This window comes from Dermochelys coriacea, chromosome 25, assembly GCF_009764565.3.
Source record: "Dermochelys coriacea isolate rDerCor1 chromosome 25, rDerCor1.pri.v4, whole genome shotgun sequence".
NCBI classification, from domain to species: domain Eukaryota; kingdom Metazoa; phylum Chordata; order Testudines; family Dermochelyidae; genus Dermochelys; species Dermochelys coriacea.
The window spans coordinates 5,942,881-5,958,098 of record NC_050092.1 but is presented as its reverse complement, the minus strand read 5'-3'; the positions used below and the strand labels follow the sequence as shown (position 1 = coordinate 5,958,098).

The 15,218-nt window shown below is 43.6% G+C and overlaps 2 protein-coding genes across 18 annotated transcripts in view; one reads left to right on the top strand and one right to left on the bottom strand.

Annotated features, from left to right (window-relative positions):
* The window catches only part of PLEKHJ1 (pleckstrin homology domain containing J1), a 92,982-nt gene that overhangs the window by 12,899 nt on the left and 64,865 nt on the right, over window positions 1–15,218 (top strand). The window lies entirely within an intron of this gene.
* The window catches only part of DOT1L (DOT1 like histone lysine methyltransferase), a 123,831-nt gene continuing 113,971 nt past the window's right edge, over window positions 5,359–15,218 (bottom strand). For all 16 annotated transcript variants that reach the window (XM_038384309.2, XM_038384299.2, XM_043502755.1 and 13 more), the window contains 2 exons: window positions 14,066–15,040; window positions 5,359–9,017 (listed from right to left, as the gene is read on the bottom strand). In XM_038384309.2, coding sequence (XP_038240237.1) covers window positions 9,010–9,017; window positions 14,066–15,040 — 983 coding nt within the window. In that variant the 3' untranslated portion in view covers window positions 5,359–9,009. The remainder of the gene's footprint in view (window positions 9,018–14,065; window positions 15,041–15,218) is intronic.

The following is a 15,218-nucleotide window of genomic DNA, read 5'->3' as shown; positions in this document are numbered from 1 at the left end:
TCTACAGGTCAAAGGCTCCTGAATTCTCTCCTGCCATGCTTTCTTCTACTGGGGCCTGACTCACTGTAGGGAAGCCCTGCAAAGGAAGGACTCAAGAAAATGTGTGTCTAAGAATGGAGCACCTGCTCAGTGTGTTGCTGTGACCCTGTAAGTTCCTCACATAAGCCCAGCCTTAAATCTATCTCTATTCAGTGGAGCATGTGACTGCTTTGAATGGTGAGGCCTTTTGTCTCCACTGTAAGATACCAATTTAGCAAATGTTTTTAAACCATCACTTCTGCTCCAGGCAGGAGAGTTTAAGGAAAGCTAAATTAAGTTGAGCAACCAAGTCACTTAGCAAGAGTCAAGGGAAAGCTTTTTGTAATGTGAATTTCAATTGCTAGCTCCTCAGAAGATCATGTAGTGCTTTATAGGGGAATGGAGGCTCAAAGTGAATATTCTACTGTTACAGCTGAAGTCAAGTCAATTGCCCAATTATACTCGGTGACAGTGAAAGAATACAGGAGCCTTGCAGGTCCACTGCTGTAGCAACTGGAGAGTATTGAAGGGATCTTTGCACTCGTGCTGTGGAGGATACAAAATGCAACCCTCATTGGAAATGTAAAGAAAGCAAACAACCCGCCTGCTAAAGTACTGAAGCACCACCACCGTACAATATATTAAAATACATACATTTTAATATAAAGACAAAACTTCAAAGCATTATTTCAATTACAAATCAAGGTAAAAGACAAGAAATTAAAGTGGAAGGGAGGGGAGAAAAAAAAACTAATTCTTGCATTGTGGAAATTAGAAGGGTGGGTGGAAAATATATATATAATATATATATATATAATATTACATACATATATACACACCAGAAGAATTCACACTAGTTCTATGGAAGAATGACAGGGCAACATACCAGTATAAAAAAACCAAATAAAGATAAATTAGGGGAAGTTTGAATTTTAAATAATTCAATTTCATAGGCTAAAATGTATAAACTAATTCCTATTCACTAGGAAACATCCCATATCACATGTTCTAAGCAAGAAAATGGGTATTTTTTTGTTTTAAATCCATTGAAAAATGGATTTTTATTAGTAGTTAAAAGTTTTACTAATCAATTCCTGAGCAACAGCAACTTCATTTGCATTCCTCTGTCCAGTCCCACCCAGCCAGGACAGACTCCCACTCCTAAAATGCTTTCTTAAAAAGAACAGACCTAAAGAATTTTTTAATTTAAAACTGACCACTTCAAGAATTTATATTGGGGGGCAGGAGGGTGGAGCCAAGCAGGCTGGATTAGTCCATTCTGCTTTCTCTTTATTGACACCAGAAATATCACCTTTCCAAAGGACAATTCCACTGTACCAGAAAAGCAACCAGATGTACCTTAGAATCACAGGGTCAAACTTGAGAGAACTTCAGCTTAACATCTTCAAACCTTTAGGAAGTGGTTAGCTCATCTTTAATATTGAAATTAAAGCATGAAAACTAAAAAGACTTTTAGACACAGTCACAATCGCTAAATATACTGGAGGGATATTTTCAGTTTTAGTTTTGGGTTTATGCCCTGAAGTTCCACAACAACAGCATCTGGTATTGCAATATTCAGTCTAAATAGATAGATATTTATAATTCATAAAGGATAAATAAAATATGGCACAAAATTTAATAAAAAGTAAGTCCAACTCATTCGTGAAAAACAAAAGGTCATCTATGGAATTGTTCAGGGGAAGGGAATTTGAATTAACAAAAAAAAAATTATACTTTTACACTGACTAAATTTATACTTAAAAAACCTCATCTATTGTGATTTTCCTCAGTGCTGCAGAGATAGTTCACAAAAACACTTACTAATTTCTCCCCAAACTGTGATTTAAATAGATTAATGATTTATAGTCCACTGTACAGTTTCCATTTCTTATTAGAAAGTAATAATCGTTCTGAGCTACCAGTGCTCTTAATGCTTTTGGCTCAGGCAAAACAAGAGAAGCAGAATTATTAACAGCAACAACCTATAAGTATTAATTAGGAAAACTCCCTCTAAAAAAAAAAAAAAAAGGGTGTCAAAGTTTTCATGCTTCCAAGCTCTGGTATACAAAAGGGTTGCTTTCAATACAGAAAGCAAACCGACTATATGTGGTCAATAAATTCCTAAAAGAGCCCTCACAGCTAGTACAGAGTTAGAAAGCTAATTACAGCTCTTCAGGGAACAGCACCTGTGACTGAAGTTACTTAGCAATCCTGGTTAGACTCTAATGAATAAGGCTACTTCCAGGTCAGTGAAGAAAACTGTCAAGTGTATTGATAGTCCCTGGGGAGGAAAATAGCACCATTTTCAGAATGGGTGGAGGGTGGCTTTTATTGTAGGCCTGAAGTCTAGTCAGTGAGGGGAAAATGTGTCCCTAAAACAGCAGCTTATGGGAGACTGCAGCAAGCCCCAGCTCTTGACATCTCCCTCACCCATTCCAGCAACCATGGGAAAGGTGGCGTGCAGCCTTCAGCTGTGCAGACTGGTTGGTGTGTGTGTGTGTGTGTGTGTGTGTGTGTGTGTGGTATCTATATATAAATAGGAAGAGTGATGAGACACTAGCAGTTTAAGGGTCTGATCCTGCCAACACTTCCTTGGGGGCATAGCATTTACTACCAGTGAGATACTCCTGGTAGAGGAGTCAGTGTTCGCAGGACCGGAACATAACAGAAAAACACCACACACACTTTATGCTGAAGTTACCTCATCCATTCCTCCAGCTACACCACAGGGAGCAATCCTGCTCTCATTGAAGTCAAAATTTGCCTGGCTGACTCCAGAGAGATGGACTGAACCCTGAATTCATCTTACAAACACCCTTGGAAATTGTCTGCGTCTCCCTAGACGTCACAAAGAACTGGGCTCCATGAATGAACATTTGAGAGAAGGGAAACGTATGTTGGACTTTAAGAAAACAATTGGAAGCGACTGTGTTCCCACAAATGACCACTCACATTAGCGAGACCTAAGTAGACACTACAGCATATGGCAGGCATTACAAATTGTCCCTGATGCAGCATGGTTAATGCAGTTCCCTGCCTTGACACACTCCAGCTATCCTGGTCCTAGGACTCTCAGCAAAATGGCAGGATGCTGGGAACAAACATCATTGAAACCCAATTTACTTTAATACACAATCAAATCAGGATTTGAACCCAGGTCTCCAGAGATGAAAGTCTAGCAGTTGGCTGTGTGTCACCTTCCCACCTACCCTATCACCTATTTAACCAGAGCTATTGTCAGTTTCTCCAGAAAGGGAAGGTGTGGAAGGGAGGGATTACAGATTTCCTCTACAAGGATCTTTCTTTAAATAAATCCAGCTATCAATAAAGGATTGAATCACCCAAGATAGGAATAAAACTTGCCTCCATTTCGCAAACAATTTTACAGCTACATCTCCTTCTACCCTCCATTTTTTGTCATCATTTCCAGTATAAAGGGGAATGAGGGAGGGAGGATTGGGTGTAAATGATGTTCTTTTCCCTGCCTCTCCATCCATTTTTAGTTCCATTTCTGTGCTTAAAAAAAATCAAATCAATCAATCTTCTGAGGCATGTGACATTCGATCATTTTTAAACAGATGCCATTTTCCCCAGAAGCAAAATTACTTCATCCCATATGTAGACAAACTTTCACAGCCAAGAAATTAAAAACAGTATTGCAGTATTCAAGCAACAAACCCCCAGAAGAAATGAGAGGAAATCCATCCATCAGTGGGGTAAGGCACATGGGCCACTGCAAGCTACACCCAGCTAAAGGTTTGCATGGCCCAAGATGTAACTTAACCTAAAAACAGCCACATCTGTCAAGCAAATTTGAAGCAACTGCTTGAACTTTGGAATCTTTAGATGAAAGACACAATGTAAATGCTTGTTTTCACTCTTCTAAAAACAGGGCCTGAAATCTGCTGGTTCAGATGACTTTCTCCAATACCCAAATCAATGAGTTCAGGGTCACTCACTGCTATGCAGCTAACATGAGTATATTAAAACAGGCTCTGGCACCTTAATAACTGCACCAATTTAAAAACAAAGCCGTGTGATTTTGGGGGTGGGAAAGTGCGACAGGATGGCATGGACTGGAGCTTTAAAGCTCTTGTCTATCCACAGGCCAGTGATAGGCACAATCACTTCAGAAGCAAGCAGCAATCAGAAAGCACAACTCGAGTGACAGCAAAAGCAGTCATTGGACAAGATTCTCCGCACCCCCAGTCAATGTACCTACCTGCACAACTGTTATACAGAGGGGAATTCAGCCTACATAGCCCACTCCAATTCTTGGCCTCTCTACTGAGACTGTTCACAAAGCCAATCATCAATGGGGTGAATACAATTTGTGTTCTAACAGATATTTATCCCCACAATAAAGGGAGCAATAATAACAAACAACTAGAAAGTCTCATTGTCTTCTTGTGCTACCTGCCATCTCATACTTAGATTGTGCTTTGGGGCAGGAGCTCTCTCTCTTACAGCACCTAGTACAAGGGGACTTGATCTACAACCAGCAGCCCTAAGTGCTACCACAATAGTTCACCTAAGTTTGAATTCTTTTAATATGCAATTTTTAAATGGTTGGCTTTAATTCCTGGTTCACCTGACAGTCTAGATTATAAACAAATTGGGAGGAAACAAACAGGGGAGTGGCACTGCTAACAATAACACCTCTCTCAAGGAGAGAGGGCACCCTCAATGGATCATCTCTGATGTTCATACATATGGGAAGCTTTAAAGAGAGCTGCATGTATCTGTCTCAGGTTTGTTTGTTTTTTTAAATGGAAGGCTATGGGATCCTCCATACAAACCCTTAACCAACTACATTTGAGAGGATCAAATGACTCTGCACATTTAGGAACAAACCCACTTTCTGCTCCCCTTCCTCCCCAATTTGCTGCCCAGTAGTTTCCCCAAGTACTTGGGGAAACCATCACTCCTGCAACCTGCACTTAAATGAGTGACTAGATTTAATACCTAGTATTTATGATCCTTCCCAGGAAGATCAATGCACTTTACAAAAAGCAGCCAAGTGCCGTTATCCCCATTTTACAGATGAGGAAATACAGGCAGAAATTGATTTGACAGGAGGTCAACCATGTCAACAACAGCCAGGGCTCCGGTCCCATTCCAATGCAGCCCTCATGTACACAAGGGAAAGTGGATTCCTCAGCCACCACTGTCCCATATCCGAATTCTTACTGAATGACTAATCCACCGAAAACAGCTAATTTAAATTAATGCCTTGGGAGCTCTCCTAACTTTCTGACACTCCAAGATGTTGTCCGAGGGCTGGGAAAGGCAAACCAGACAACTGGAGCAGATGCACTCTTCCCTTTTTTGGTGGTGTGTAACAACTTGTTTCTGCATCTGCAAACATCTACCCCCCACCTCGCTGTTTCACAAAGGGCCACACAGGCTTAGCTCAACACAACATTCAGGAAATTCAATTTTTTGGCAATGTAGATGCTACAAAATGCATTTTAGCTTCATTACGAGTCCCCCTGCCAGCAGCAGCAATGTGAATGAGAAGGAACATTTGTGACAGTAGAAGAATGACTGGGCCAAGCATATGAAAGTGTAAACCAGAAAGAATTCCTTTCTTGCACTTCACATTTTGGCTTAAATAATATTAAAATAAATAAAGTACCACCTCAGGTTACTGAGAATAGGTCTCACAGCTCTGGCACCGAGCTTTCTTACTAAGGTCACAAATATCCATAAATTACCAGCCATGCAGATTAGATCTTTATTATTAATGCTTCACGCTTACATGGAGCTTCTCACCCAGAGATCTCAAAGCATTTTATGAAGCAAGGCAAGTATCCTCCTGATTTTACAGATGGGGAAACATATGGAGATGCTGAACCAACGTGCCCAAGATTACAGTGAGTAAGTGAAAGAACAGGGAGTAAGACCCAGGTCTCTTGCCTGACCCCAGTGCATCATGTGACTCCCCAAAACTTTAAAAATCTATTTCCCAATTTCTCCATGGAAAAGTGGAGATTCCCAGGGTGCAACAGAGAAAAAGGCGCCTTTTGGTGAGAAGCAACAAATTCCATAGCCTTGCCTGCACCATTACTCTGCCCTGAATCAGGATCAGCCTGCCTGACACTTACCCAGAAGTCCATCTCAACTGAGATTACTGGGAAGACGAAATCCGCAAGCAAGCAAGGTGCACAGAACACAGAAGGTTGCAACAGTCAAATTTAAAGGAAGAAGCTAACAAAGGCAGAGAAGCTCTGGAATCCCAGCAGGGCCAACTGCCCTCACAAGCATGTTTGAAACTCACAATACAACAAAGTCTCTCATTAAACCCTTTAGCAAAACAACAGTGCTGAAGAGGTCATATGCTTTAAGAGGATAATGGCTAGGAAGTGCTGCAGGTCTTGCTCCCATTGCACATGACCAGGATGGGAATTCATTATCTGGTGAAAGCAGACTGACTCAAGTGATGTCATGCATTTCCCACCCATCTCTTAAATCAGGGATGTAACCGAGACATATAGCGGGGTAAAGCTACGGGCCCTTAAGCAGTTGTTCACATTATTTCACTACCTACCTTTTTTTTTTAAAATCCTCCAAGGTACTGAGTTTGCATTTTGTTGCCTTTAATTGAGATTAAGACTGCTGAGAAGGCCCTGCACCTTTCCGTTACCCAAAGATCTGGATCAGGCTGGCATTGCCCAATTCACAGCTGAACAATAACTGGGTTACATGTTTTCCTGGATTCCAGGACATAACTGTTTATGGCTTCCACTAGAAGCTACTGGATGTTTCTCAGCTACCACTCCCCCAGCATTAATTTCCTTTCTCTAGGTTCTCTCCCTGCTGCTAGGAATCCAGCTAGATGCATCACCTCCTCCCTCTCCTCTCCCATGCACAAACCAGAAAATGATTAAAAATATTCCTGGAAATTAGGGATAAGGATCAGTCCCTTTAGTGATCAATAATAAGGCAACATTACATTAATAGCTTCTGCACACACGGCATCTTTTGGAGAGGCTGAGACACTTAGGAGTGGAGAGGGTAACCGAGCTTGTTAACTTCTATTCCATTGCCCACTACGTGGTCTAGAGGGAAGCAGCCAATTTGAAATACATTGAAGGTGAGCATTGTCAATCAGGATACTGCAACTTTCCAGGACAATTCACTCCTGTGGGGAAAGGAGGGAGCTGATGAGAATAGGAAAGTAGAACACTTCCACCAGCTCCTCTGGACACACAGAACCAGCACAGTACTCACGGAGATACCGATCAAACCAGCCACGGAAGCACAGCACAGGAGAGTGTGAAGAGATATTTGGCCTGCTCCAAGTGCAATCAGGCAGCTGATTCACGAAGCCCAGCAGTTTGTGACAAAGGGAAACCGCACTAGGGAGTTGGTAAGGGAGAGATCAACTCTATAGTGAATGGCTGCTTGCTGGAGGACACCAAGTGCCTTTGACACAATACGACCGTATCTCCCCACACAGAACTTAGGCCAGCAGGGGTTCACTTTAGCACCGATGTGTTCTGAATCAAGTCACTTTGCTGTAGTGATTCCCCTTCTGTTACTGTGGTTTCCTTTATTGACGCTTGGTCCATTCTATGCTGCAGATTGATGTTTATGAACTAATGGATCCTCCTCCCCGTTTTGTGCACTTGAATAAATAAAAACAACTTTTTACAAGTTTACTGTGCATCACACAACCTAAAAATAAACTGAATAAAGTTTATGAAATTTATAAATTTTCATCACATCTATAAAATACGGTCACTGCTCGGAGTGATGCTTTTCTGTACACAGAACACCAAGTCACAATACAATTCAAAATGCACCAGTTTGATAGTGTGGCAGCAAGTTAAGCTAGATTGTGGTGTTTTTGTGAACTACCATTTAAACCTATTCAAAGCAAAGAAATACAAAAGCGAATGCACTTAGAAGTCAGTAAAATGTACAAGGCTGAGCCATTTCGGAATCAAGTATCAAAACCTTACTAACAAAATACATTGTACTTCAACAAAAACAACAAGCTGAGAAAATCTGCTGCTATCTGCCCCAGCATAGAAGCTTGGTTTTCAATCTTCCCAATATTGTTAAAAAGGGCCTGACCAACACCAGTGATTATGCACCCTGTTCATATGCCAAATGACACCCCAAAACAAGTTAACAGTCTAGCTACTGAAATTCACAGTGACTTGAGCGCCACCAGAGGCTTTAATGGGCCCAGTGAAGTAGTCTAACAGGACTAGACTTAAGTTATGCTTCTTCTGTTCAAAGTGTCTGAACCAGCTGAGTTTGCACGGGTCAGATCAAGTAATCTAGCTGCCATTCCAGAGGGGAGTATTGCATTCTTGTTTGTAACAAACAATATTAAATGCCTGATAACTGAGCCATAAGCTCTGTTAAAAATAAAAACCACCACCACCCAAAACCAAAAAGACTGCCATTCTCTGTAGCTCCTGCTTTGCTGTAAGCCAATGGACTTTGGTATATGAACAGAGTGAGTTGAATAAATAAAAGCAGACCTTTCTGAGAACTGGGTTTGGCATTGGTCAACCCTCAAATTCAGCACCAAGGATTTGAACTAGAGAGGCACAGTTCTGACGGATGAAATAGCACCGAGAGGAGGCTCTTTACATCTCTGCTGGTGTGCCAGTCCTTTATTATTCAGAGAATGGTTTCAATGAGTTGTGGTTTTTTATGACTTTAGATGGAATAAAATAAGCCAAAATTGTTTTCATTTTTAAAAAAAGATAAATACTTTATCTAAACTATCGACAATACAAACTGGAGCTTTTTTAAGCATTTTCCTTTGCAGTTATTTTTCAACTCCGATTCACAGTAGAATATTATTTTCTCTGTTATTTAGGTCTTTTGTTTATTTGTTTGTTTACTTTGTCCAGTAGTAAGAGAGTAGAAACCCCTGCCAGGCCAGGCGAGCACCTTTCAGTGGAAGCTGAGTGAAGTTGGTCCACGTTGTCCTTGCATAGGTCACATTGGGTTGAGGTAGAAATCCTAGTTACCTGTGGGACAGGAGGAGAGGAAGAGACCCATCTAAGTTAGATGCATCAAATCCAGTGTGTGCCAGAAATGTCATTTGCTATATAGTTCTTAAACCTCCTGTTAGCCAGGATCAACAGGGACAGAAAGAAGAACAAACCATGTGTTGATATCAGTCAAAATCAGAGATAGATGATAACTCAACAGGTCTCTTCCATCACACCCCAACCCTCCTTGGGTAAACACAGAAGTCATCCTATTGAAGATATTGGGATTATTCATGTATTTAAATCAGGCATATGGAGCCTGATCCAAAGCCCATTGGAAGTCAACTGCAGCCTTTCCATTGGCTTCAGTGATGGACTTTGGATCAGGACTATGCTTAAGTACCATGCTGAACTGGGGGCTTGGATATTTATCTGCACTGACCTTTTCATATGCTGGCCTAGGCACCTCCATGTGTCAAATCCAGTGCCACAGTTCCTAAGCCTTTGCCCTACATCTAGCTTCTGTGTTTATAAAGGAGACACACTGCTCATCTCTGGTGCTGCCTCTTCCCCCCCCAAATGTCTTGTCATTTAGATTGGAAGCACTTTGGGGCAGGAACTATCTAATGAATTTGTACAGTGCACCAAGGAGTCCTAATTTCAGGTGTGGTTTACTTAATAAAAATAAGGCATTTTCACAGTGCTCGCACCCACATCATACAGCTATAAACAAAGGACCCCAAAAACGTAGCCACAGTCACATCTAGACTGGCCCGAATACAAGAATTCCTGTCAATGAAAACTGCTGAAGTTCTGCCGTTTGGTTTTGTTCTGCAGCAGGACGAAACCAAGACCTTTTCAAAGCTTTCCCAAAAAAACAGAGAAAGCTCCCTGCACCCAGTGACCCTGTGGATAGGACAGTTACCTGGGATGTGGGAGACAGGTTCAAGACCCTGCCTGAAACCAGATCTCCCAGATCCTAGGTGAGTGCCCTGTCTAGCTGATTATTCTGAGGAGAGGGTCTCTTCCCCTGCAACCTGAAATACCTTCCAGATAACAGCTTTGTCTAAACAAATGCCTGTCTGCAAAAAGTTTCAATTTTGATAAACTGGCATTTTCTAATGAAAAAATATTTATAAAAAATCCCTCACATTCTATTCACACCCCTCTTCTCCAAATTCAAATTTTCCATCCATAGCCCCCCGTTTCCTCAAGCCTATTTTCCAGCCACCACCCTATTCCACTTTATAATTCAGGACTGTTTCCATCTTCCACTGACTCCAGCTGCTGCTGCAGCTCTAGGCAAGTTACTTGACCTCTCTGCTTCAGCTTCCCCCATCTGCAAATCTGGAGGTAACTTACCTATATCATAAAAGTGTTGTGAGGATTTGATCACATTTGGAGAATATGACAGTAAACACACTATCTACATGCAAAGTGTTTGATAAGAATCTCAGGTGTACTGTAATTTAGTTAAATGCCACAAAAGGCAAAGGGTGTTACCCTCTACTGCAGGGATGGGCAAACTTTTTGGCCCGAGGGCCACATCGGGGTTGCAAAACAGTATGGAGGTCCGGGTAGGGAAGGCTGTGCCTCTGCGAATAGCCTGGCCCCTGCCCCCTGTCCGCCTCCTCCCACTTCCCACCCCGACTGCCCCCCTCAGAACTCCCGACCAATCCAACCCCCCCGCTCCTTGTCCCCTGACCACCCCCTCCCAGGACCTCCCTGCCACTAACCGCCTCCCCAGGACCCCACCCCCTATCCAACCCCCCCTGCTCCCTATCCCGACAGCTCTGACCCCTATCCACACCCCCACCCCAACAGGCCCCCCGGGACCTCTGACCCATCCAACCACCCCCCCACTCTTTGTCCCCTGACTGCCCACTCCCTAACTACCCCCCCAGGACCTCACCCACTATCCAACTCTCCTGCTCCCCAACCTCCACCTCATCCAACCGCCCCCCGCCCCTTATCCAACTCCACCCACCCCACTACCATGCAGCTCAGAGTGGCAGGACAGGCTTATTGGAAAGCCTGGCAGGTGGGGGGGGGGGGCACAAGCCATGTTGCCTGCAGGGCAGCATCGCTGCGGGAGAGGGGGGACAGCATCCCAGGCCAGGAGCTCAAGGGCCGGGCAGGACGGTCCCGTGGGCCGTAGTTTGCCCACCTCTGCTCTACTGCATGTACTTCTGTATCAGAGGATAGCAGCAGTATCAAGGACCTGCAGGAGGGCTTAACTAGGCAATCCTGAACTGCATTATAAAAAGCAAAGGTTTTCATAAGGATAATATGAGACTTTCTGGTAGTGCACATCATTCTGCAGCTGCTCTGAAAGATTCTTTGACACTTGCTTTGCTGACATGCATGCGTACACACACCTTCCAGAGTTTTTCCTCTCTTCCACAGCCTCATTCCTTACTTAGCTTGGGCTAGATTTTAGCATAGGGTATTCCACTAACTAACCTAGCATAGTCAATCTAGCAAGCCCAAGACTGCCAAGGCAGGCAACAGCCCAATGGCTGATGCAATCTGTTGTGCTTTACCTATCAGGGACAGGAAGCAGACTTCCTGCTTTATTCTTATCTAATTCAAATGATAATCACAGGCAGATTATACAGAGAATTATTAGATCAGGTTGCCACTATGAGGCAGACATGAGTCACCAGGCTGCTTTTGTAACTCCATTTTCCACAGCACTCTGCTTCGGCTCACAGTATCTGCAACCCTGCACTAGATCATCCTTATTCAGTTGTTTCCAAGGGGGGAAAAAAAAAGTTGTAGCCTATGACCTAGAGTTCTCCTTTGTTAGCCTTATAGGGCAAATTTGGTATGATGCCACAAACGTCACCACGCTGCCACCTACTGTCAAAGCAACAGCAGCATGCAAGGTAATGACATGCCAACCTGCACGGGAGCACACCCTTTTGTGAGGGAGATAACCCTGCAAAACGCAGAGTGGGCAGCAAACCCCTGAAGGGCTGTATATCAAGTCAGATGCTTGGAAAAGATGAACCATCAGTTTCTCTTCCTAATATTTCTCATGCTCTCAAAGCGGCACATATTCTAAAGTATTCAAGCCATAGTACTGCAGGAAACATTGCTTCAAATAACGTAAATCGGTAATTGCAGCTACCCCAGCCTGAACACAACGTTCCTGGATACCAGATGAGTTACAGCATGGGCACTCAGTGTGTCGAGAAGTCCTGATTACCAAAACTGAGGTGCTTGCCTGGAGATTACCTGCTCTCCAAATTTTATTGGGATCTCTAAATCAAAGAACCTGTCCCCACCCCGATTCCAAGCTCAGTTATGGGCTGATGGCTGAAAAGGAAAGGAAGGTCATTTAGTATCTTGTACAAACCTCCTGTTTTCTCTAGCCTTACCTTACAAAATAAGAACTGTTAGCTAAGCAAGCTCTTTATCGTGGCTTAACCCCAGAAAGGTGCGAAGCATAAGGAGACTGCATGCCAAGTGTAACCCACATAGCGGACGTGCCAGTTGCGTTGGACTGCGGGATCATGGGCGCGGTCTGTGCCAGCGCCAAACGGGGCAGAGGTGGGTGATGGACTGTAAAGGAGGGACGGGAAGTTTTGTGCTGAAGAGAAGCTAGCTTAATAGACAAAGAAGCATTAGCAGATTGGACAGAAGCAGCAGCAGAGGATGGTAAAAAAGCATCATTAGCTGGGATGGACGGCAAGTTCTGCAGGAGTGCAGGCTCAGAGTTAGAAGCAAGTAATGGAGGAGGAGGAGGTAATGAAACATTAGGAGGGGGTGGAGTAGGGGTATGAAAAACAGATTGCACTGGCGCTCTGTTCAGGTGTTGGGCAGCTCTGTTCTCACTGGATGTTACTAAGCTAGAGGAGGGGGACTGGAAGGATGAGGTGCTGGCAACAGCCTGCAGAGGGTTTAAGCTTAGCATTGTGCTGCTAGAAACAGCACTGCTGCTGAAACTGGCTCCAAACTGATGAGAAGAGGAGGCAGAAGGCACCGCATGGTTAAAAATACCTGCAAACAGGAGAAAGAAACTCAGCTTCAGCAGATGGGCTTTGTACAGTCACAAGTGACAAGAGAAACCAACAAAAAGCCAAAAAAGCAAAATCATAGCAGTTACAGCCCCATACAAAATATGCAGCATGAAATAGCAGCAAGCAATGAGAGATAATGGTGCAGGCCAGGAAGTACAAGAGAGTCACTTACCTTCCTACTGCCAGCCTGTAAATGCCATGGGGAACAATGGCCAGACCCAAGAGAAAGCAGACCTTTTGATTCTATGCCACATGGTAAGCTTTTGATGAGATTATCCAGTCACTAGAGTTCTTTACCTGAAGACTCAAATGACTGCTGTTCCCTCCTGCTTACCCACTTACAAGGCTGCAAGGGCAGAGAGCATATGTCCAGCAAATCTAAAACGCTAAGAGGTGAGAGTTAGGATTTCCCAACATGGTGAATGAATGATTATGGGCAGGACCTGTCTGAACCTGCCAATACTTTGGGGTTAAAGGAAGATTCTTTCCTATCTGCTTTCACTAGTTTCCACTAGTTTGTCTCACGAGAACAGCAGCACAGAATGCTAGAGGTGCACATGGCTCAGAAACGCTCTCTTATGTCTCAGTTTAAGAGCCAGCAGGATCCTACACAAATCCCATCAGCATCTCATCTGAAAAGGATACAGATATTCAGCACGAACAAGGAAGAGGGGGAAAGAATTTTATATCCTAATCTCAACCTTCACTGAAGCTGACAAGTCAGATATCCTTAACTATTCAGAGAGGGCAGCACAGCATATTAAACCTTTAGACCTGCAGGGAGACCTAAACTAGTTCCAGCATAGTGACAACTGACGCAACTGCGTGTTATGAAAATCAGAACATCTAGGTGCATTCCCATTTCCTTTAATGTTAGTTCTATGTTCATCTAGCAGAAAGAAAGCTGATTATTCTATCAGTCGTGAGAGATGCAGGACAGAGTCAATCCAGAGCTGCTCCACCTCCTGCAGAAGTGAAATGGTATTGTACCTGGAGAGAAACACAGCCACACTTTCCTCTAGCCTTGCCCTTATACCAGAGAAACAAAGTTCTGCCTACCTCCAACTGTTCCACCTGTAACCCCAGGAGAGAAGTTCCCCATAGCATGAGAGTTAGTCAGTCTGGTTGCAGCTGATGACACGTGGACCAGACTGGCAGCAGCTGGCATTGAATTAAATAAGGACTGCAATACTGAGGAGTTTGTGACCGAGTTGAGGTTTGCCTGCAAAGCCATGGGGCCCAGGGGGAACTGCGATGCAGTGGTCAATGTGTTTAAGAAAGGATGGTGCGTCTGAACAGAAGGTGCTGGGTTGCCTGCAGATGAGACACCAGTGGAAAGGCTTTTGCCATTGAGAAGGCCACCAGAAGATACAGCAGCAGCAGAAATGAAAAGGTTGTGGCCGTTTTTAAACTCCACATCACGGTCCCGTCCTTTGCCGACCTTGCCATTGTGCTGCAAGGAACTTTTTTCAGAAGAAGCCCCTGGACGAATGGTTAATTCACTGATCTCTTTACTTTTGACTCCTGACCGGTTTAAGTCTTCTCCTTTCATGCTGCCTAGGCCTTCAAGCTGCCTCTTGTTCAAAAAGGGGTTTGTCTCCATAATCCCCACATCTTTGCTCCTCTGTGACTGAAAACCCAGAGAGGAGTTGAGGGTCGTCACATCTGAAGTCTTATGAGGAAGAGAAGCACCATCAACAAAGCTGTGTAAACCGATGTCTGTGGTCAGTCCACCGTTATACATGGATCCATTAACGGAGTTTGTATTGGGGCTGAGTCCGTCAGTCCCAGAGGAGGACATGGTGATGTTTTTCCTTGTGTGTGCTGCAAGTTTGGCATCTATGGCCATGCCATCCTCAGAGGACGGCCTAAAGGCAAACAGGGAATTCTGGCTCAGAGATGAAACAGTCTGCAATGGGCTATCTGTAGTTTTGGTCAGGTTGATGTCAGAAATTGGTGAAAAGGTAGACTTCCATTTACTGCTATTCATGTTCTCACTGGTTTGTGCTTGTCTCCTCCCAGATAAACTGCCACCTAGTTTGGAAGAAGGGTTGCATGCATCAATGAACAATTCATTTAATCTTCAGTAAGCACAATCTGTCCAACAATTTACTCATTTTAATAGTTGATTCTGCTTTCTGAACACACAGGGAGAAAGTTCACAGCAGCTATTAATCCCTCTATGACCCTAGTATAAGTGCATCTCAAAAGG